Here is a 22794-nt window from a genome sequence, read left to right as displayed (position 1 = left end):
TGAAATATAGAGTATTGTTAAATTCATTTTTATAAGATGTGATAGGATATTGTATTGTTATTGGTTATGAACATTACTACATTGGATTCACATTCATACGGATATAGTTGGCTAACGATAAACGTAAATCATCATTATCACCATCAAATGTATTAATCTTTATGATGATTATAAATTTGGATGGCTGAAATTTAATCATTAGTGAATGATAGGTTAATTGTTCATCATTCGGTTTTCGAACCTTTTCAATCACTGTTTGTCGATATTCACCATTGATATAATAAATGATAACATCATTATATCGAGCAACATGATTTGTTTGTTGATCGATCGAAATTAATCCATCAGCTATTGCCGTTTCAAAATGATAATAAATTTTCATATTTGAATCGACACAAAAATTATCGGTATCAGTTTTGATCGATGAATTTCGAATGCTAATCTTCATAGGCAATAATGAACGATGATCATGGCCAGATTGATGAATGGATGAAATAATTCCAGTCATAAATAATTTTTTCATCCAAGGATTAGATATAGGAATCATTGGCTTAACTTTATAACGAATAACAGAACCAAAAATGACTTCTTTTTCTGATTCTACTGTAGCATTGGGCAGTGATTTTGACAATATCGAAGAAGTGAATGATGGTAATGAAACCTGACCATCATTAAACAAATCTTTTGAAGAACGTGAAAAATCAAACATCTTTATCGATTGCTTCAAATCAATTGTAGTCGATTGATTTTGATCCGATGATGTTTTTTTCGGTATATCGATGAAAAAATTAGGCAATTCTTCTGATGAAATAACTATCCCGAAATGATGCAAATTTCGAGAAATATCATCAATACCATCAATATTTGAACGTTTTTCATCACCATCCAAAATGATAAATGTTATTGGTTTATGAAAAAAACCAATACCAGTTTCGATTGTTAGTATACCGATTCTTTTATAAATATTTCGTTTGGCTATATATTTGGGCAATGGATCCAATGTTATTTCACCAAAATTAAAATTTTCCAATTTATCGAGAAAACTTTTAAGAATATAATTTGAATTGATATCAAAATTCAACATGGCAACGATTGATGATTTGATTTGATTTCGACATTTACTAATCAAATTTACAATAAAAGTTGTTGGTTTTATCGAAATATTCGGTAATGATGATGATGATGATGAAAGTGGTGCAGGTGTAGTAATTTTTTCTGTCCATTTAATATTAGAGGCGTTCAATAGGTTTAAATCATTCATTGATTTGAGTAAGGATGATGATGAACATTCAATTTCCCATGAATTGAGATTCGAGTTACGGTATTCTAGAATCGGTTTTGGACGTATAATTTTCGTTTGTATTCGATTTTTTTCAACTAAAGGCGCTTTTATTGAATTCAATGATAACGAATTACCATCACTATCGGAAACAGTTTCAAAACCGGAATCGGATCTTGATGAAATATCACTCGAAATAGATTCTTGTTCTGTTTGCTTGTATAATTTATAAGCATAATTAACATGTCTACATAGGTGAAATGAATGACGAAATTTATGTCCAATATAAAAACAAGCTGGACAGAAGCGTTTTTGATTCGTCAATTGACAAAATAATTTAAAAAGAGTCTGCCTATCCGGCACGGGAGGTTCACGTTGAATTTGGCCAAAATCATCATTCGATGATAAAGAATTTTGTTCTTCAAAGGTCTTGCTGTTTCGATCAGAATCATCATTATTATCATCATTATCATTATCATTGCAAACACCATTGTTATAATAAGAATGAGCATTGTTAAAGACCAATTTCAAACCATACAATTCAATTAATTCATTAACTTTTGATTCGAAACTATTGTTAATAAAATTGTTGGATAAATTAAATTTCATTAATAATACGTGATGAATTTGACGAAGTTTATAAATACAATTTCGAAATGATCGTTTTTCGCTATGATTGATATAATTCTTTCGTTTACAATTTCGATAAAGACTTTCAAAACGATTAATATAACAAATTTGAACATTCAAACAGCTCTTATAATCGAAATTTGAATTAGACATTTTTCTTTTTCTTTTTTTTGTATCTGTAAAGAAAAACAAATGTTTAAATTAACAAACAAACAAAATCAAAATTTTCATTTGAATTTTATACCCCAAGAAAAGATGAAGAAGAAGAAAACTCAAACATCTCAAGTGCGATGTGTATGCACAAATAGAAAATGTTCGATTTCATCATTTCAACCAACCCGTATACGGGAAATAATCATATCTATTTTAACCTGAATAGTTAGGATAATTTTTTAGTGTCAGAATAGTAATCGAAATAGTTTTTTTTTGTTATTGTTGTTAACCGATGAATATATTAAAATGCCATTGTAACGGCATCTAGTGGATTTATTTTTTGATTAAAAACAAATTTTTTTATTATTTGGAAAAAAGAAATCAATTTGTTTGTTGATCTTTTTTTTCCAGGTAAATTTTAGATTTTAGAAAAAAAAATTCAATGTTTTTAAATCGGTTAAAAACTTTGGTTAATTAATTAAAATTAAAATTAAAAATTATCGCCATTGACGACCTTTATGTTGACTCCAGGTACCTTCAGTCATACGAAATAAACGTTCACGTTCTTTTTGTTGTCGTTGTTCATCAAGTCGTTTTCTTTCGATTTCTTGTTGTTCTTGTCGTATACGACGTTCAGCATCGGCATGATAATCATGACCAGAAGGTTTATCATTCGAACGACGAAATGCTTCATTATAACGATCTTTTAACGATGATGACGACGATGATGATGTTGATTTTGATGCACCGGAACTTGTTGATGATGATGACCACAGAGAATCTTGTTGTTGTTGACCATATTTTTTACGTTTATCATCATCACGATTATTTCCATTGTTACCACCAGCACCAAAACGTTTCATTGTTTTTGAAAATAACCAAAATATTGTTTTCGTTTGGTCAGATGATTGGACCAAATTTTGGTTATCGATTGATCTTTTATACATCTTTTTTTCAGAAAAAAATTTTTTCAAATGATCCATAAAAACAATGGGTTAATTATAAGAAACAAAAAAAAAGGGTTGAAAATCAATCAGGTCGAAAAAAACAAAACAAAACAAAAGAATCATTCGAAAATTCGAAAATCTAGGTCGATTGTTTTTTGTTTGTTGCTTCATAAAAATTACTCGTGCAACATGCTGATGGGTCACACAGACATTCGAATCTTTTTTTTTCACTTTTTTCGAATGTTAACCCCATCAGTTACATCATCGGATGATAATAACCTTAATTTTTGTTTCTATCCAATAACATTCGATAATGATGAATTTGTCTAGACAACAATGATGATCACCAATCAATCGAAACGGAAAGAAAACGATACTATCGATTTTAGGTCAATTTTTTTCTTCGAAAAAAAAAGGTAAAAGTTATGTAATTCAAATTGAATTATTATATTTTTTGTTTTTGTTTTCCCATGAAAATTGAATAATTGTTTTATCGGAAAAGATCAAAACAAAAAAAAATTGATGTTTTCTCTTTTTTTTTTCTTGGTTTCTTCTTCATCATCATCGGTATCGTTTGTGTTTGACCACCAATGATAATGATGTTGATGACCAAAACAAAGATCTAATCAGCAAAAAAATAAAAAAAAATCTTAATAATTTCCACTTTTCGTATACGATTGATTAATCATTTAAAATGTAAGAAAAATTGTCATCATTAATTCTGATTTATGAAATATTGAAAACATTCTTGGAAATTTAATTGATACCGGTGTTTATGTGAGCGGAAAATTTTCCCGAAAAGAATCGAATGTTAATAAATCAAAAGTGAAAAAATTTTTGATTATTTATAAATTGAAAGTATCCACGATTATAAATTATGAAAAAATATTCCATTTTAATTGATCATTTGAATAAAAGAATCAACAAACGTAATGGTGCTGAATGACAAAAATTATCATCATCATTATTTAAATAATTGATAATGATTAACGATGATGTGATGATCATCGGGTTGAAGAACCTTTTTTTCCTATTCGAAATGAGAAACAAAAAAATTCCCCAAACAATTTCGTACATCGAACCCTTTTATTTTCCTTTTGTTGGATGGACATGACAAGAATACAATACTTACGAATCAAATGTTGATTTTTCAATTTGTTTCATCCGAACATAAATAAATAACGAATCGATTCTCATAATGATCATCGAAACAACAACAACAACAACTATTATGACCATTAAATAATCAAAAGATAATCGATTGATCAATTGATAATTTTTGACAGAACAAATAAATGATAATTTGCCATTCATTTTGATTTTGAATTGGGTAAATTTTCAATTTCATTTATTATGAAAACATTTTAATGTTTTTCTTTCTTTTTTTTATAGTAACTAAAGAACCAATAGAAAATGGATGTTAATTGATTGAATAATTTGATGGCCATCATCATCATTATAATTCAGATTTAGATGATTTAAAAAGGTTTTGGGTTTTCTATATGTGTTATGAATAAATAATTTTTTGGTTTCTCCAAATCACATCCTTGAAAAGTAAGTTTTTTTTGTTTGAATTGAAAATTTTGATTGTTCTTTCGCTTTCGTTTTCTTTTTTTATTTTGCAAACAAAATTCGGTGTAAATGAATCTAATTATCATCATTGAATATTATGTTGAAATGACACATTTGTTGTTGATTGATTGAAATTTATTTTGACAAATCATTTTGAAAAATTTACTTTAATAGTTGGGTGTACAAGTAAAGTCAAAATGAATTATTATTATCATTTTAATTTGAAAACGTTTTTCTTTGATGATGATTATGACGATGGTAAAATTGTTCAAGTTATTTTTATCGAATATTTTTTATTTCGATTCTGCTATCGATTGTTTCGACCTTCACAACAACAACAAAAAAAATTATCATTTCGAACACAGAAGGGAACATGTCAAAAATTTATTTTTCTCCCCTTGATTTTGATTTTGTTTGATTTTGGTGCCACCATCAAAAGTGAAAAGTTTCCGTTGCTTATTGAAATTGAAAATGATGAAAAAAAATAAAAAAATTGTTGTTTACACAACCTGACCATGAACCTCGACAGAATGATAAAAAGATGATAATGATTCATTTTCTTTTCTTTTTTTTTGTTCAAATCAATCAGGTGAACCGAATCGAAACAACAAATTGAATAAACGAATGAATGAATGAATTGAAGCGAAACAAAATGAAATTTGAAAGAATTATCAATTGAAATGAAAGTTAAAGAACAAAGCATCATTATTATAATGAATAAATGATCATCATTATTATTTGTTGTTGTTGTTGTTCACGAGTTTGAACCTTGTGAACCTTGTATTTTTATTTCATTTCATTATCATCACACCGGATTCTATTCTATTTCAAAAGGCGGCTCACCCTCAAATTGATTTTGTTCATTGTTCGGTAAGAATCATCATTTAATAGCCATAGATTTGCCATTAAAATTTCTTTCTTTTTTCCTTTTTTTCTTCTTGAAATTCCCGTTATAAAAAACCGATAATTAATCAAAATAATTCGATTCATATCAATTAATGATACCTTTTTTTCTACCAAACAGAAACAAGTATCATAAAATTTATAAACAAGATAGAATCACGATCAAAAAAAGATTAATTACAATTTTCACACCAACACCATGATCTTACGTGATATCAAGATCTTTGAGTTACATTCATTCGATATTATGACTTAAGCAACCGATTTCAATTGAATTTTTTTTATGGTTTTGATTTGTTTCTGCTCATTCATTCATTCATTCAAAGATCATTACCTTCAAATAGTGATCAAATTCATTCAAAAGAATGAATGTCATACCAAAAATCAATTGTCTACAATCAATTATTTCCTCTTTACTTTTTAAATTATTGATTGCTACCTGACCATTATAATTATGAATTCTTCCTTATTGTGGTACAATTTTGTTGTTGTTGTTAGCATTGGCGAATACAATTTGCTAACAATGTTGAACGTGTAAACACGTGTCGAAAATTTTTGCGTGTTTGTTTGTATACATCGATTCAAAACAAAATGAATCATCATTATATGGCGACATTGTTTAAAATGAATGAATGTTTTTTATGAGTTTTTGAATTTTTTTTTTTTGATAAGGAAAGTTTTTTCGTTGTTTCAATTCAAGAAGTGACAAAACAATAACTATGACGTGATAATTAACTGGTAAAGAAGAATCAATTTTTTTTGAATGATTAACAGCTTAATAGAAAAGGCTTTGACATATGTCAAAATGACAATGATAACTTCGTTGAAAATGACGAACAAAAAGGATAAAATGAATCGTTTTTTCGGGTAGTTTTATGGAAAAAAAATTCAAGTTTTTCTATTCCATTGATTCAAACCAACAAACCATTCATTCGGGTTTCTTGTTTTATTTTTCAAACAAAAAAAAAATTCATTCATTTACTCGCTGATTTCAATATTAAATCCATAACAGACGACAAACATCCTCATCATCATCATCATTACATTTGGTTTGACATCTTTTAAAAACATCTTGAATAAGACAACATCGATGATGTCCAATGCTTGAAGAGAATCTTTTTTTTTCCGTGTATTCAACACTAGCATGTCATTTTAATGGTTGTCGTGCTTGTGTCTTGTGGTGTCTGTGTGTGAATGTGTAATTGGAAACCTAAATTGTGAATTTTTTTTTCTTAAATTTCGAGAAAAAAAATTTTAAAGAAATCAATTTGTTCACTCTGTGTGGGTGTTTGTGAAGTTCAATTTGATAAAAAGTTTTTTTCTGTACAGCATCAGAAAATTTTTCGATTCCGGTCGTGAATGTTAATTTTGTTGTTGTCGTCGTCGATGGTGATATTTCAAGTTTTTTTCAATTTCAATTTCTACCACATTTCATGCTTGTTTAAAAAAAAACAGAATGATAAATTTGTCAAAAAAAATTCAATTTGTATTCAATGTTATCCATTCATCATCCTGTTTTTGGTTTTCTGGTGTTTGTGTGTTTGTATGAGACAATGTAAATCGATATTTAAATTTATTCATTTCATTTAGTAACTTTATGACAAGAATCACAAGCAAAAAGGAAAAAATTCTATTGTTTTATTCAAATGTTAATCGATGATTATTAATCGATTAGTTCATACCCCCCTCCAATCACATATATAAACTGTATTTTATTTTTTATTCATTCAAATTCAATTGATTGAAATTGATTTTTCATTTGAATCAACAAGTTTTCTTCTTCGATTAAATTGAAAAAAAACAACAAAAAAATTCATTACTATTCAATTTTGTTTTTGCTATAGCTTGTTGTGCTTCGAGGTCGTTCGCCACTAAAAAAAAATAAATTCCACATCTGAATCAAACATCCTTAATCAAGCATCATTTTTGTTTTTCTTATTCAGAAAATAAAATTCCTTTCGATTTTTTTTCTTCAACCAATCACCAAAAGTACTCTTCATTATTGTATTGTTAATATATTCATTAGAATGTTCTGTTCATGTGTGTATTTAGTGTTTATTTTGTTTTAAATAGTTTTCATTTGTTTCTAAACTCCTTTATTTAATGACAGTCATTACATAAAATACTTCAATAATTTTTTTGTTGTTGTTTGAAAAACTTTTTATTAAATATTTTTCTCTGGACAATTATTATTATCTAACTTTAATGAAAGATGTTTATCTAATCCAGAAGAAGAAGGGTTATCCTATGATTTTATTTTTTTTTCGACTGATGCCGCATCATTTAATTATATACCAAAAAACTTGCTCAAAATCTTGAATATTTATCCGATAAAAAAAATCAAGATCATTTGATAGATCAGGAAGCAACTTGTTTCTTTTTTTTTCTAATCATGTAAATTAAATTCACAAATTGATATTCTCCAAATCATATTTACTGCCTGTTTGGAAAAAAAAATTTATTCATAATCATAATGACAACCAATATTACAATATACACCACTATCATCGTCATTATTATTATTTCAATATTGATTATTGTAATTGATGCAACAGGTTTCTATCTACATCATCAACATCAAACACCTAAATTTTCATATTCATATACAATAAATCATTTAAATCGATTGGAAAATAATGATAGACCATCAAGAAGTAATAATGATTTGATAAATCAACCATCATCATCATCGACACGAATAAATCACCATAATAATAATAATAATAATCAAAATAATCATTTTCATTTTGGATCTCAAAGTAATAAACGTCTATATCCATATCTGGAAAAACCATTTCAACTATTATGTTCAAAACGATCAAAATTTCATCGTGGTTTCTATGTTGGACGATCGGATGATAATAAACATTGTTATTATGTTTGTCCTGATAATCATGATAAAATACCAATTGGTCGAGTCAATTATTTTTGTTGTCGTTCAGGATTTGGTTTTGATTTTGAAACCAAAGTCTGTATTAGAACACAATCGATAAATCCAACAAAACCACCAATTGTACAAAACAATAATAATAACAACCATAATCGATGGTCTTTTCAACCAACAAAATGGTCAAATCCATGGAATAATAATCGTAATGATGATAGAATTTCTATCATAAAAACTGGTATCAAATCAACAAAACCTGAATGTATGAATGGTGAAACTAAATCACATCCATATGATTGTCAAAAATATTATCGTTGTTTATTTAATCTCAAGTTTGTTGAAATGAAATGTCCATTTAATTTTGGTTGGAATCCTATACATAAATTATGTGATCCAACATATAGACAACAATGCCGGCCACCAATATTGAAACCACCGATGTCAAAAAATGATAATATTCCAATGATAAAATCAAAATGGCCATCAAAATTCAATTCAAATCGATTTGGGACAAAATTTAATAAAAGGGTATGTCTGGATTTTTTTTTCTAATTGTCATTACAACTAATAAAAATTTATCGATTTTAACATTGTAGCCACCTTATAAGCCATCGATAGAAAAACGACTACATATAAATCAACGACCATCGACTTCAAATGAAATCGATCAAAATTCATTTGAACAACCACAACAAAAAATCGACAATGAAAATGAAAATGAATGGTCACCAGAACCTCACCACACTGGTAATGTTCCATGTCCTACAAATCGATGGCAACGTAAATTTTTCCTTCAACATTATGGTCGTGATTGTATTTCTAATGACAATGATAATAACATCATTAATAAAAATCCATCGTTGGTGGCAACTTCATCGATAACAAATTCAACATCCAATAATTCACCACCTTTTAGACGGCGTCGACCATTTTTTGGTACAAAAACACTTCCAATCGATGATAATGGTAGAAAAACTACAAAACGAAAATTCTGGCAACGACGACGTCCAATTTCAACAACAACAACTACTACTACTACTACAACCACAACGACAACAACAACGACCACACCTTCCCCAATCAAAGAGATAGTACCAATCAATTTTCCAGATACTTATTCTCCTGGAATAATTCCTGAATTTGAATCTACACAATCATCATCCACCACTATTTCAACAACCGAAACAATAACCGATATCGAAATTATGACTCCACCATCAACTATGTCAACGGAAATTGACGAAAAAACATCGACCACCACTGAAAATCTAATGACTGTCAATCTGGAAACGGACAAACAGTCAAGCTCAACAACCACCATACCATTAGAAACACTTGAAACAACAACGGAATCTGATGATAATGATAACGATGTTGAATCATCATTATCCACAACTACAACTATTACGCCAAATGATCTGCTTCCATCTGATGGTGTTGAAAGAGAAGAATCTACGACAACCGAATCAACATCAACAATTACAACGGAAATGACAACAATAACACCAATAGAAACAACTACTATTGAAATTCGTGAACCATTAATATTTGAAGAGAATGCCCATTGCTATGAACCGACAGCTCGTTTTAAAGATGATGAAGATTGTCAATGTTTTTATGAATGTCAATTCAACAGACGATTAACAAGAAATTGTTGTCCAGATGGTTTATTTTTTAATCAAATGGATTATGAGCCAAGTGTCAATGGAACAGATATGTCAGATGAATCAGAATCTGAAATTGCATATTGTGATTTAACTGAAAATGTTGATTGCAAAACTTTCATTCAGGTAAATATTATCAATTTTTGAAGAGAATTTTAATCCAATTAATTCTTTAAAATTCAAATTTAGTAACTTAATTTTGTGGCCAAATGAACAAAAAAAAAAAATGAAAAACTTCCCGGAAATTCACTGGAATATCTAGACCGACAATCAAAAAAAAACAACATTAACGGAAACAGTGTTTGGCAAATTATGAACGAATTCAATGTTGTTTTTAATATTTTAGCATTGTTTTGATATTTTTGCTCTCATTTTTTTGTATTTTGTGATTTTGTATATCATCTTATTTTTTTTCTAAATTTTCTAAATATAAATAACGTTTGATTCGTGATTTTTGAAAAAAATGTTGATAATTTTATCCATATTATCTTCGATATGGAATATTTATCTTTTTCGTAATTCACTTCAAATCATAATTGATAATTCTAGCGAAAAAAATCAATATAAAAAATTACTTCAACAACAATATAATAATCCATTGGAATTACTAAATTGGATTATAATACGTTTTGTTGGATTAATTTTATTGTTTATCATATTGATTCTGAACGTTTACAATAATAATAATAATAATCGATTTACTATCAATAATAATCTAATAATTTTCATACAAACATTATATTGTACATTTCAATTGATTATATTCATTATTGAATGGTATCGTTATTGGTTTGCATTACAGGCAAACAGAATGGCATTCATTTTTCAATATTTATCATTATTATTAATATTATTGAAAACATTTATTTTTATCATTAAAAATCATCAATTGATTGATTGTAAATATTATACAAATAATATCCAAATGTTGCCACCAATTTGATTTTTGAAATAAATAAAAATCATTTCAAGATCACAATCGACTTTCTCTATGGTGATTAATGGAAATTTTCTTCTTTTTCGTCGATTTTTTTTTTTGGATTAAGATTGAAATTCTGGATCCATAAAACGTATGCTGTAATTTTGATTCTGAACTTCATTTTTAACAATCAACATGGCTGACAACAACAACAACAATAACAACGATGGTTTAAAATTAGAAAAATCTGAAAAAAATAAACATAAAACTTATAAAAGATTGATAAAATATATAAATTATATACCACGAATTATTATTTATACTGTTTGTGCATATTTATTTCTATATAATTCACGTTCATTGATTGGACGATATCTTCGTTATGAAACAATTGTTATGGTTAAATATCAGGCACCTGAAAAGATACAATTTCCAGCATTTACCATATGTGGATGTTGTATTGAACAAATTATACAAAATGATACGGCTGAAAAAATATCCGATCGTGAAATGGAATTATTAAAACAATATACGGTAAAAGAAATTATTGAACAAATAAGTTATAATTCAACAAAATTAATAAAATCATGTACGGTTGTAATGGATTCAAAAGAAAATATGTTAACAAAATGTTCCGATACAAGACCAATATTATCATCAATTTATAATGGTCGAAAATGTTTTACATATTTATCAACATTGAATGATAAAAATTTTGGTGATGATGATAATAATAATTATAATGATAAAATGATTGATAATAATGATCGTTATACAGCATATATTAATGTTGAATTAAATTTTCCAACATCCGGATCGATTGGTTCAACATTACATGATAATACATTACAAAATGCTGATATTATTATAGCAATACATCCACCGAATTTATTGCCAACAATGTTGGATACAGAATTTTATCGTATTGATCCAAATAATTTATATGAAATACAATTTACAAAAGAAGTTACAAAATTGAAAGAAGAACCATATCGTACAAATTGTACAAAATATAATCCATTTCATTTGCATTTTGAAATTAACAGTAAGTTTGTTTGTAATTGATTCTAATCTAATTTCTATTTTATTCAATTTTTTTTTAAAAAAAGCCCCAAGATCCCGAAATGAATGTGTAAATCTATGCATATTACGTGAAAGTTTAAACAATAAAAATGATCAACAACAACAACAACAACAACAAAAATGTATTTATTATCATAATGTAATCAGTAGTTATATGTTAAATTATTTCGAAGGAAAATTGGATACAATGAATGCAAAATTCTGTACATCACGTAATTATTTAAGCTATGTAAATTTTACAAAAATTCGTAGCCAATGTTATAAAGATTGTCATCCGGATTGTATTGAAGAAAATTATAAAACAACTATCGATGTATCAATTATTGATGATGATGATAATGATGATGGTAAAATTTTTACCAGTGCTGTTGGACCATTTTTAATTGATAAACGTTTTTTTGCTACTGGTTTTACTTCAATAATGGATAATTCAATCGAAACAGCAAATGTTAATAAAAAACAAACCAAATCAATGATAATAATATGGCCAAATCGTGAAATGTATCGTGAAGTTGAACATGAAGGTGAAATAAATTTTTTTGAATTAATTGGTTGTCTTGGTGGTCATGCACATATTTGGTTAGGTTTATCAATTATACAATTTTATGACGTATTTGCTGATCTAATATCACGTATACGTTATAGTTGGGAATTGATACGGCAAAAATTTCAATTTATTCAAAAAATTTATCCAAAACAAAGAAAACCATATAATCGTTGTCGTCCATTTTCAACAAGTTTAAATCATCAACGATAGATGGTGTGTGGAAAAAAATTGACAACGCAATTTTGAAATTTGAATTTTGAATTTGAAATTTTGTTTTTATTTTAAAAAATGATTATGATTTGTTGTACTTAAATTCAATCAATCAATATTATAATGATGATTATAATCAAATTATGAATTAAAAAAAAATTTGAAATTAATTAATTATGTTGTACCTGATACATCGATCATCGATATATCCCCATATAACAACAGCTGCTTTTTTTTTGTTGATAATGATGACGGTAATGATGATGATGATCATCATCATTGATGTCATACAAAGTGTTGATTAACAACAAAAATAGCATTGCATTTTATCATAACAGATACAAAAGCGAAATAGAAAAAAAAAATTTCCTGATAATTCTTTTATGGTTATTTTTTTTCTGGCTGCTATTGATTATCATCCATCACCGTGAAAGAAAAAACGAAAGGATTGGAATAATTCAATTTATTTTTGAATTTTCTTGGCTTAACAGAGAAAGGAGAAAAAAGAAACCTGTTATCATCGTTCATTCTGATCGATCAAAAACATCATATCATCATTAACGGATGCACCGAGATTTTTTTTTTCTTTTTTCACTGATGAATCAAATCACAAGGACAGCGGATTCTTTTCTTTCTTAAGCAACCTTAAGTGCATACTTTTTTTTATAATTATTTTCAAAATATAAAAAAAAAGTAAATATTTCTTCTGCTTCTGTACGAGGAATCATAATAATAATAGAAAAGACGAAGAAAATTTGGAAACAACCAAAAAAAAAAAAAAGATTTTAATATAAATTAAAATGAAAACAGACGAATATACACACTGTATAGGCAACAAGACAATGTAAATGAAGAATCGAATGAATAATTCTGTCAAATGATGTTTATGATTATTATTTTATTGTGTGTGTGTGGTTTCTGTAGATAATTATTTAGTGTTTTTTTTATTATCGATATAAAAACATTTGAAAAACAAAAAGAAACTTTCGTGCTTATTTTACTGCTGATTACGATTCATAAATGATAACAATTCTTTAGAATTGATGAAAGAATGTGTGTGTGTGTGTCGTTACCAGGATTCCTGAATTCAATGCAATGACTGATGTGTGTTTGATGCATTCAATGAAAACAAAAAACAAAAAAACAACCAGCATAGGTAGGTGATGACTTTTAATTTTTATCCGAATGTTTTTTTTCACAAGGGTTTTTTTTTGTTGAATTTTTCGTCTGTCACATTTTTTTATTATTATTGCATTTTATGATTTTGAAATGATCTATAAAAAAAATGATTTTATGATTGAAATAAATCATTTTTTTTTCTACTTTCGTTTGAATTTTCTGTTGATCATGATGGTGAGTGAAACGCGAAAATTTTCTTCATGATGATTATTATTATGGAAAAAAATCTTCAGTAATCAGAATTATTTGACCGATTTGACATCAGGTTCAATTTATCGAAATCGCCATTTTCGTCTTGTAATTCTTGATAATTCTTGTTTTTTGTTTTTTGAGTATTGTCACTGAGAAAATATTTACCTGAATCATCTGTCGTTGATGCTGACAGAAGAACTGGATTCAATATTTTTTTTTCTCCAGTTTTTTTCATCAGTTGAAAATTTATGTTCGTTTTTATGTTTCTCCAGTAATGAAACCATCATAAAATGAGTTAGATGAACTTTGTAAACATCGAAAAGATGTTTTTTTTTCCAATTTTGGATGATGTCAAAACATGAATATTTCAATCGCATTGAAATGTATCGTTTTAGACAACAAAATTATAAACAAAATTCATTCATAATCATATTTGATTTGTTGATAAAAATATTATCATAATCATATATTTTTATTTGTGGTTGAAATTTCAGATGATAAATAAATCAATCAATCAATCAATTAGGCTGATTAATTGAAATCAGTCTAATTTTCAAACAAACAAACAAACATCAATGATGGTTAACTGAATTGCATTGTTTTTTGTTTCGATTTTTGTTTCGATTTTTTTTGCAATGCTCGTTCGAATCAATAATTTTTTTATTTAATGATGATTATGTTTTTGTGTGTAAAAGTGAATGATAATTACCCAAAAAACATTTGATTTCTTTTCTTTTTTTGCTTTGTACCTATATTTTGTACAGGTTCTACATGAATGTACCAGAAAATCAATCAAAATTCTTCTGATGATGATGATGATTCAATAATTAACTGTTTCTCCCTTCATTCGGCATCAAAATGATCGATTAATATCGATTGTATTGAATTTAATTGATTCAAATTGTCATTAGGAACAAACATTTTGATGAAGATGAATGTGATGTTTTTCATGGCTGGTAACCATCAAAAATTTCATTTCCTCCTTTTAATTAGAAAATTTTTTCATCTTTTTCAAATCTTAATCAACAAGAGAAATGTTCTGTGATTATTAGTGAACATTTTTTCTTGAATTTAATATTTACCTCAAACAACAGCAGCGACTAAAGGTATGTTATTCGAGATTCATTTTCAATGTTTATATAAAACACTAGCCCAAAATTCAAATGAAAAGAATTTCATTGAAAGTTTTCAAAATGAAATGTTGTTGAAATGTTGTTGTTGTTGTGGCTTTTCAATTGCCAAAAAAATGCCGTTTTGTTTTTTTTTCGAAATGACAAAAACGGACAAATGTTTTTCCATTTTTCAAACTAAATGATTTTCATTTTCATTTTTTTATATGATTCAGTCATTATGAATAAATGTGTCATACACATTACTATAGATTTTTTTTTCTTTACAGAATCAGAATTTCAATTCTCCTACTATAGTTCTCCATTATCATCAACATTCATCATCATATATGTGTTTGTCAAAGTATGATTCAGGTTGTTTCATAAATAATTTAACAGGTTTTTTTCGTGTTTTTGTTGTCCCTGCTTTATATTTAAATTCTTTCGGTGTTGTTTTTCTAGTTTTTTTGGTTTTTGGTTTTCTATATTCCAGGAATTCTATTCAATTCAACATATTTTTCTCTTTATGTTTCTCTCTCTCTGTAAGGTTGATAGTTTTTCTCCAAAACAAAATTCTTTATAAAAAGCTTTGATTTTTTTTTCTTTAATTTCCCTACAAAAAAATATTCATTCAGAATCAGTGTTTTTTTTTTGTCGAAAAAAATAAATTTTTCCTATTTCAATGTGTGTTTTTTTGTCTTGGCCAAATAATTTTCCTCAATGTATATATGTTTAGGCTAATGATGATGATTATTATTCAATGATATGTGTATATCATGATTTAACCCCTCCTGAAGCAAGAACAGAAAAAAATCGCATTTTTAGTCAAGCCCTAAATTGCGTTTTGCATTTATTCATTCATTTTCATGACAGTCCAATCAAATGAATAATGAAGTGTCATATAAAAAATATACCACCACACCTCTTTTTTTCGGGGTTATTTCATTTTCATTTGACTTCAAGAATATTCTTGAAACTATTCAATCCATATAATAATGACAAACAAGACAATTTCAAATGGATCATTTTGTTGTTGTTTTCGTTGATTGAATGGAATTGAAAATGAAAAAAATGTATCACAAACACACAGAGACAGAGACGATTTGTTTGAGTGCAGTGACAACAATAGTTAGGTTAGGAAACTAGGAATGCAAACTATATTTGAATAAAGTTTTTTTATTTCTACGAAAATATCATCGATCAATCGATTGATCGATGACACTTGAATTGATGGATCCATATGAAACTTGACATTAATCCAATAATAATAAATTCGTTTGAATTTCATTTCATTTACTGCCTATCATTTTGAATTTTCGTTCTTCTTCGTCTTTTTTCTTCGCCAGAAACAAAAATTAATAAAAAAGTTATCCAATCATTTTGTTTATTTATATTTGTGTTATCATTTCAAGTGTTGTGTGAATGACAAGCTTGTCAATCTTTTTCTTGTTGATGAAAATTTTTTCTTGATTCAAAAAAAAAATTTATTTCCTCTTTGTTTTGTTTTGGTTGTTGTTGTTGTTGATCCACTCTTATGACATTTCTTCTCTCTTCATTTTGATCTTTTCATTTGGAAATTGGCTTCATCATCGACATCATCATTAAATATTTCGATCTCTTTTTTTTGCAACAAAATTATTCACAAACACTTTCTCTTTCTCTGTTTTTTTCCCAAATATATTCGATTCGATAATCATTTTATTTCTTCAAATGACAATCCAATGTCTGTGATGTGTGTGTGATGTGTCTTATTTATTTTAACCATCCTTCATTTACCCCCTTCCAAATACGAAAAGAAACTTTTTTTTTGTCTGCAAAATTTCTTTGAATAATGAGTGAAAAAAACAAAAACTGTCACAAATATAAAGAATGTATATTTTAAGAAACAAAAAACAGAAAATGTGTCAAACATAATTGAATTATTTATCATCATCATCATAGAAAGATTCTATGAATTTTTCTTTATTTGATTGGTTCATCATTGTTTTGTCAAATATTTAAAGAATCGATCCATTACAATTCATTTTGTTTTTGGCTATTGCTAAATGTTGAATGTTGATGATGAAGATATGACAGCTTCGATATTGTAAGAAATTTTTTTTTGTTTTCCAAAAATATTTCAAATCAATCATTGAATGAGAAAATTTGAATATTTTTCATTTTTCACTTCATTTTTTTTTTTGGTTGAAATTGTCAATGTTGTTGTTGTCCATTGAAAAATTTTTCAAATCGAATGAATTTTTTTGTTTCCTTCAAACATGATTCATACTTGATTTGATTCTTTGAATTTTCATCTTTATCGATATTTTGTCTGTGTGTTTGTGAATGAATGTCGAAATTATTCTGATTTGGTGATGATGATAAATTGTGTTGTGAATGAAAACAAACAAACGAAAATTCCAAACATTTCATTTTGCCATTTAAAACATTTTTTTTCTTCGCATAATCGTCTAAAAAATCATTGAATAAAATCTTGGCTTTTGATTGCAATTTATCATTGATTTTGTCCAATTCTTGATCTACAATCATTTTGATTATCGACAATAATCGATCAAAAAATCTTTTTTTGTTTTGTTCTCCATTTTTCATCATAATTGTTGCTCGATTATCAAATATTTGATATTGCAAAAAAAAACGAATTCAATGGAATTTTGATTCTATTTATTCAACTGACATTTGTTTCTTTCGTTTAGGATTTTTTTCTCTCTTTCTCTCTCTCTCCTCGTTCGATTGATTGATTGATTAATTCGACCAACAACAAAAAAAAATGGATGTTATTCAATCTACGTCATCTAAATCACCAAAACCATCATCATCACCATCATCATCAATTCATTTAAATGATATTAATCAATCCAATATTATTGATAATAATAATGAGGTTGAATATAAAAATCTACAACAAATATATAATTATTCAACAAATGTCAATACAGCATTACCAACTTCGTTTACAATTCCTGTTGCTGTGACAACTGTTTTATCATCAGTATCATCATCATCATCATCATCTTCATCATCGGCAACAACATCCTCACCATCATTATTAAATAATCAAAATCAGATGATAAATATGAATAAGAATCAACAACAACAACAACAACAAAATGGTCCATCATTATTAAATGACCAAAATCGTTCATCACCATCGATATCATGTATATCATCATCAAAATTTAATTTCGATGATGATATTTGTTATTGTTCGGGTACCTGTTGTCATGATCATACAACAAATTGTGATACAAAAAATATTTCAAAGAAAATGTCACATCCAAATCATCACCATCATCATAATCATCATAATCATCATCATAATCATTCACATTCAACATCATCACATAAACAACAAATTAACAATAACAATGATTTTGGTTGGTCAAAATTAACACATATGATTGCTAATCATTTAACAATCGGTGCCCTATTAATTATGTCCGGTATAATTATATTATTAATGATATTATCATCAATGTGTTTTGCTAAACATTCACAACAAGATAATGTTTGTCTAACACATACTTGTATACGTGAAGGTATGTTAATCATTATTGTTTAATTTTGTTGCTGCAAATTGATCATTATTATAATACTTTTTTTAAAAAGCTGCCAAAATTATTCGATCATTAGATGAAACAGTTGAACCATGTGAAGATTTTTATCAATTTGTTTGTGGTCAATGGCTTGAATCAACTGTTATACCGGAACATAAACCATTGGAAAATAAATTCGATGAACTACATGATATCCTTAATCGACAAGTTCGAGGTTAGTATTTTCACATCATCAATTATGATGGTAAAAAACAAAAACAAAAACAAAAAATGAAGAAATTTAATGAAAACTAATGATGTCAAAATAATAATAATAAACAAGTGTCGTTCCTGTTTGACGACTAAATATACTTAAATATACATTCGAGGTCAATGTTATTTATTAGATAAAATGTTTGAGGATAATTTCTTTTCTTTCTTTCTCTTTCTTTCTTATTTTGCTTAATTTATTTTGTATTTTTTTTTCTTCACTAATTTGATTTTTATTTCCGTGTTTCGTCGGATAAAAAAAAGCTATATTGGAAGAACCAATAACAAAAGATGATCCAGATTTTGTACAAAATATGAAACAATTCTATCACAGTTGTATGAATGTAACCGAATTAGAACGTAAAGGTGCAAAACCATTGATCAAAATTATTGATAAATTAGGTGGTTGGCCAGTATTGGATGTACGTTTTGAAAACAACAACAACGATTCTGAAACTAATAATAATAATTCTACAAAACAAAAAAAATGGAATGAAAATAATTGGTCATTATTGGATATACATCGTAAATTAAATGAATTAGGTGTTATTGATGATATGTTAATACCATTAATAATAACATCATATGATCGTAATAATTCACGTAATGTTTTAGCTGTAAGTTTTTTTTTTTTTTTTAAAGAACGGATTAAAGAAAATCAGTTAACATTTTCATGAAATTCATTCCTGTTTTTTCCATTACTATAGATAAAAGAACCAAGTTTTGGTCTAATGAATAGAGAATTTATGATTAAAAATGAAAATCATACACATATACGATCATATTTTGATCTTATGTTATATAGTGTTGAATTATTATTGGAAGATGAACAATTTCAATTGGATGCTGACCATGAAGAAGAAGATGAAGATGATGAAAACGATGATGGCGATGATGATGAATCAAAAAATTCAACAATCCGAATTATGAAACCAAATCTAAATCAACATTATCATCAACAACAACAACAAAATTATTTACGACGTAAACAAATTGCAAGAGAATTTGCATTCGAAATGTATGATCATGAAAAATTACCTGAAAAAGTTATTGATGAAATGCGTCAAGTATTACATTTTGAACAATTATTAGCTAATGTAAGCATTTTAAAATGACATAATCTTTTTTTTTGAATCTAATCTTTTCATTTTTTTTTCTCAATGGGAAAAAAATTTTTTTTCTCAGAGTTCAATCAAAAAAGAAGATCGAGGAAATGTTAGCCAATTATTTAACAATATGACCATTGAACAATTGCAAAAAATTTCACCAAATGTAAGTGTCTATGTCTGTATAACCTTAATCGATTGATTGATTGATTGATTGACATTGATCGATCGGTCAATATGAATAGAATGATGATGATGATGATTTAATCATTGATCTTCAATATCATTTTTTTTCATATTCATACATATTCACAATAGATTGAATGGCTTGAATTGATCAATACGTTTATAATGGATAAAGAAAAACCAATGACCTTGGATAGAGAAATTGTTGTTATAGATTTGAATTATGTAAAATTTTTAAATGATATAATACCAAAAACATCAAAACGTTTATTAGCCAATTATATTGTTTGGCGTGTTGTTAAAAGTAAAATTGGAATGTTAGATTCAACATGGCGTCGTTTGAAACAAACATATAATTCAATCAATCTGGGTCATCCAAAAATTGAACCAAGATGGATGGAATGTGTTGCACATACACATTCAACATTCGGTACTGCATTATCGAATGTTTATGTAAAAAATTATTTTTCAATCAAAGAAAAAACTAAAATCAATGAAATTGTTTGGCAAATTCGTTCCGAATTAAATGAAACAATTGCTAATGCAAATTGGATGGATAAGGAAACACGAAAACATGCAATGGATAAACTTAATTTAATGAATTTCCGTGTAGGATATCCCGATGAATTAATTGATGATGAATTGGTTTCGGATTTTTATGAAAATGTAAGGTTTTTTGTTAAATGCTACCATTCAATATATTAACCTTTTAATATATCGTTTTGACATTTATAAAATAGCTTACAATGACGGATGATTATTTTGGTAATGTAATTGCTGTTGATAAATTTGAAGTAGAAAGTGCATTTCAAAGTTTAGATGAAATTAATTCACGTGATGAGTAAGTGATTATAATTAATTGAATATGGAAATTTACCATTTATTTTTTTATTATCATTATCGTTTGAATTAGTTGGCGAAAATATTCTGAAGTTGTCGATGTAAATGCCTATTATTTTCATCAGGAAAATTCATTTATACTAAATGCTGGTATATTACAGGATAGATTTTTTAATCCTGATCGACCAAAGTAAGTAACTGACATATATGAATATCGATTAATTCTGTAATCTATTTTTCTTTTTAGCTATTTAAATTATGGATCAATCGGTGAAATTATTGGTCATGAAATAACACATGGTTTTGATTCGATTGGAAAACAATTTGATAAAACTGGACAATTAAAAAATTGGTGGCTATCATCAACAAATGAACATTATAATCAACGTGCACAATGTATGGTTAAACAATATAATCAGTATTATTTTGAAGAAATTGAAACCAATGTTAATGGTGAACAAACAAAAGATGAAAATATAGCCGATAATATTGGTGTAACACTTGCATATAGAGCTTATATACGTTCTTATTTTACCGGTAATGATGGTGGTGGTAGTGGTGGTGGATTTTTCGGTAATAATCGTTATACAAATAATATACGTCAAGATCATGAACAATTATTACCCGGTTTATCAAATTATAATCCAAGACAATTATTTTGGATTAGTTATGGTTTAGAAAATTGTGAAAAAATGACAAATGAAATGTTAAAATTAACATTAGAAGTTGATACACATTCACCGGGAAAATATCGTCTGAATGGTGTTGTATCAAATTCTGAATATTTTGCTAGAGATTTTTATTGTCCACCTGAAACACCAATGAATCCAAGAAATAAGTGCCAAGTTTGGTGATTTATTTTAATCATTATTATTATCATCATCAAATATTGTCCAAATATATTAGCAATAAATAAATAATAACATATTTATAGAAAGGATGTTTTTTAAATAATAATAAAAAATAATAATAAAATTATAAACGAAAAAAAAATAAAATGAAAACCCAAATTCAAAATCAATAATCTCCTCTCATAGAAAGGAATATTTTTCCTTTGAATTTCATTGATTTTGATTTTTGGCCTGACCAAATGTACATAATAATAATTACATCAAAACAAACAAGATTGTCCCTTCTGTTGTTGTTGTTGTTATCGCTATTTTTTAATTATTTCAAAAAAAAAATTCTTTAAATCTTTTTCATGATTTTGTGATAAAACAATCAATCAATCAACCAACCATCACATATAACCAATTATATAATCATTAATTTGTCCTATAGAGAATATCATCGTCATATATGTACCTAGACAATCGGAAAACACATTGAAAACAAAAAATGTCCACACAACAACAACAAAAATTTCATATTTTCGATTATATGAAAAAGAAAGGATTTTTATGTCCACAATTTTGTTTTTTTGTTCGAGAAAAAAAAATCCAATAAACAATATGACCATGAAACTCATTGGTAAATTTTATTAGACATTTTTTTTCATTGTTATTGTCGTTGTACTTGATGATGATTATGATCAACAGGATGATCATGATCGAAAAAAATCATCATCAAAATTACCATCATGGTT

At 27.0% G+C, this 22794-nt stretch overlaps 4 protein-coding genes and 1 long non-coding RNA gene across 8 annotated transcripts; 3 read left to right on the top strand and 2 right to left on the bottom strand.

Annotated features, from left to right (window-relative positions):
* Positions 1-2544: 2544 nt before the first annotated feature.
* LOC113799117 (uncharacterized) lies at positions 2545-3346 on the bottom strand. Its single transcript, XM_027349703.2, has one exon. It carries the CDS (start codon positions 3043-3045, stop codon positions 2560-2562), a length of 486 nt encoding a protein of 161 aa, XP_027205504.2. The 5' UTR covers positions 3046-3346; the 3' UTR covers positions 2545-2559.
* Positions 3347-6399: 3053 nt separating this feature from the next.
* LOC113798224 (uncharacterized) lies at positions 6400-10486 on the top strand. Of its 2 annotated transcripts, XM_075821424.1 has the most exons (4): positions 6400-6642; positions 8040-8899; positions 8968-10161; positions 10225-10486. In XM_075821424.1, exons 1-4 carry the CDS (start codon positions 6585-6587, stop codon positions 10225-10227), a joined length of 2115 nt encoding a protein of 704 aa, XP_075677539.1. In that variant the 5' UTR covers positions 6400-6584; the 3' UTR covers positions 10228-10486. The 2 variants fall into 2 exon arrangements, with proteins under 2 accessions (XP_075677539.1, XP_027204524.2); XM_027348723.2 differs by lacking the exon at positions 6400-6642 and having other exon boundaries at positions 7519-8899.
* A 123-nt stretch (positions 10487-10609) lies between these two features.
* Positions 10610-12899, top strand: LOC113798231 (uncharacterized). Its single transcript, XM_027348732.2, has 2 exons — positions 10610-11999; positions 12064-12899. Exons 1-2 carry the CDS (start codon positions 11150-11152, stop codon positions 12792-12794), a joined length of 1581 nt encoding a protein of 526 aa, XP_027204533.2. The 5' UTR covers positions 10610-11149; the 3' UTR covers positions 12795-12899.
* Positions 12146-13522, bottom strand: LOC142645366 (uncharacterized). Its single transcript, XR_012846521.1, has 2 exons — positions 12980-13522; positions 12146-12659 (listed from the first exon to the last, which is right to left on the bottom strand). It is a non-coding gene; the product is annotated as an uncharacterized LOC142645366 (long non-coding RNA).
* Positions 13523-13698: 176 nt separating this feature from the next.
* Positions 13699-22672, top strand: LOC113798221 (membrane metallo-endopeptidase-like 1). Of its 3 annotated transcripts, XM_075821365.1 has the most exons (11): positions 13699-13950; positions 14930-15271; positions 17968-18810; positions 18881-19042; positions 19342-19694; positions 19785-20174; positions 20263-20349; positions 20502-21035; positions 21110-21210; positions 21283-21399; positions 21457-22672. In XM_075821365.1, the coding sequence occupies exons 3-11, from the start codon at positions 18042-18044 to the stop codon at positions 22061-22063; spliced, it is 3120 nt and encodes a 1039-aa protein (XP_075677480.1). In that variant the 5' UTR covers positions 13699-13950; positions 14930-15271; positions 17968-18041; the 3' UTR covers positions 22064-22672. The 3 variants fall into 3 exon arrangements, with proteins under 3 accessions (XP_075677480.1, XP_027204520.2, XP_075677481.1); XM_027348719.2 differs by lacking the exon at positions 14930-15271; XM_075821366.1 differs by lacking the exons at positions 13699-13950; positions 14930-15271 and adding an exon at positions 14128-14147.
* The last annotated feature ends 122 nt before the right edge of the window (positions 22673-22794 follow it).

This window comes from Dermatophagoides pteronyssinus, unplaced genomic scaffold (assembly GCF_027571235.1).
Source record: "Dermatophagoides pteronyssinus isolate colony J.1.1.1.1 unplaced genomic scaffold, Derpt_VIB-CSIC_2022.12 sq0010, whole genome shotgun sequence".
Classification (NCBI taxonomy): Eukaryota; Metazoa; Arthropoda; class Arachnida; order Sarcoptiformes; family Pyroglyphidae; genus Dermatophagoides; species Dermatophagoides pteronyssinus.
This window is presented reverse-complemented; position numbering and strand designations above follow the sequence as displayed.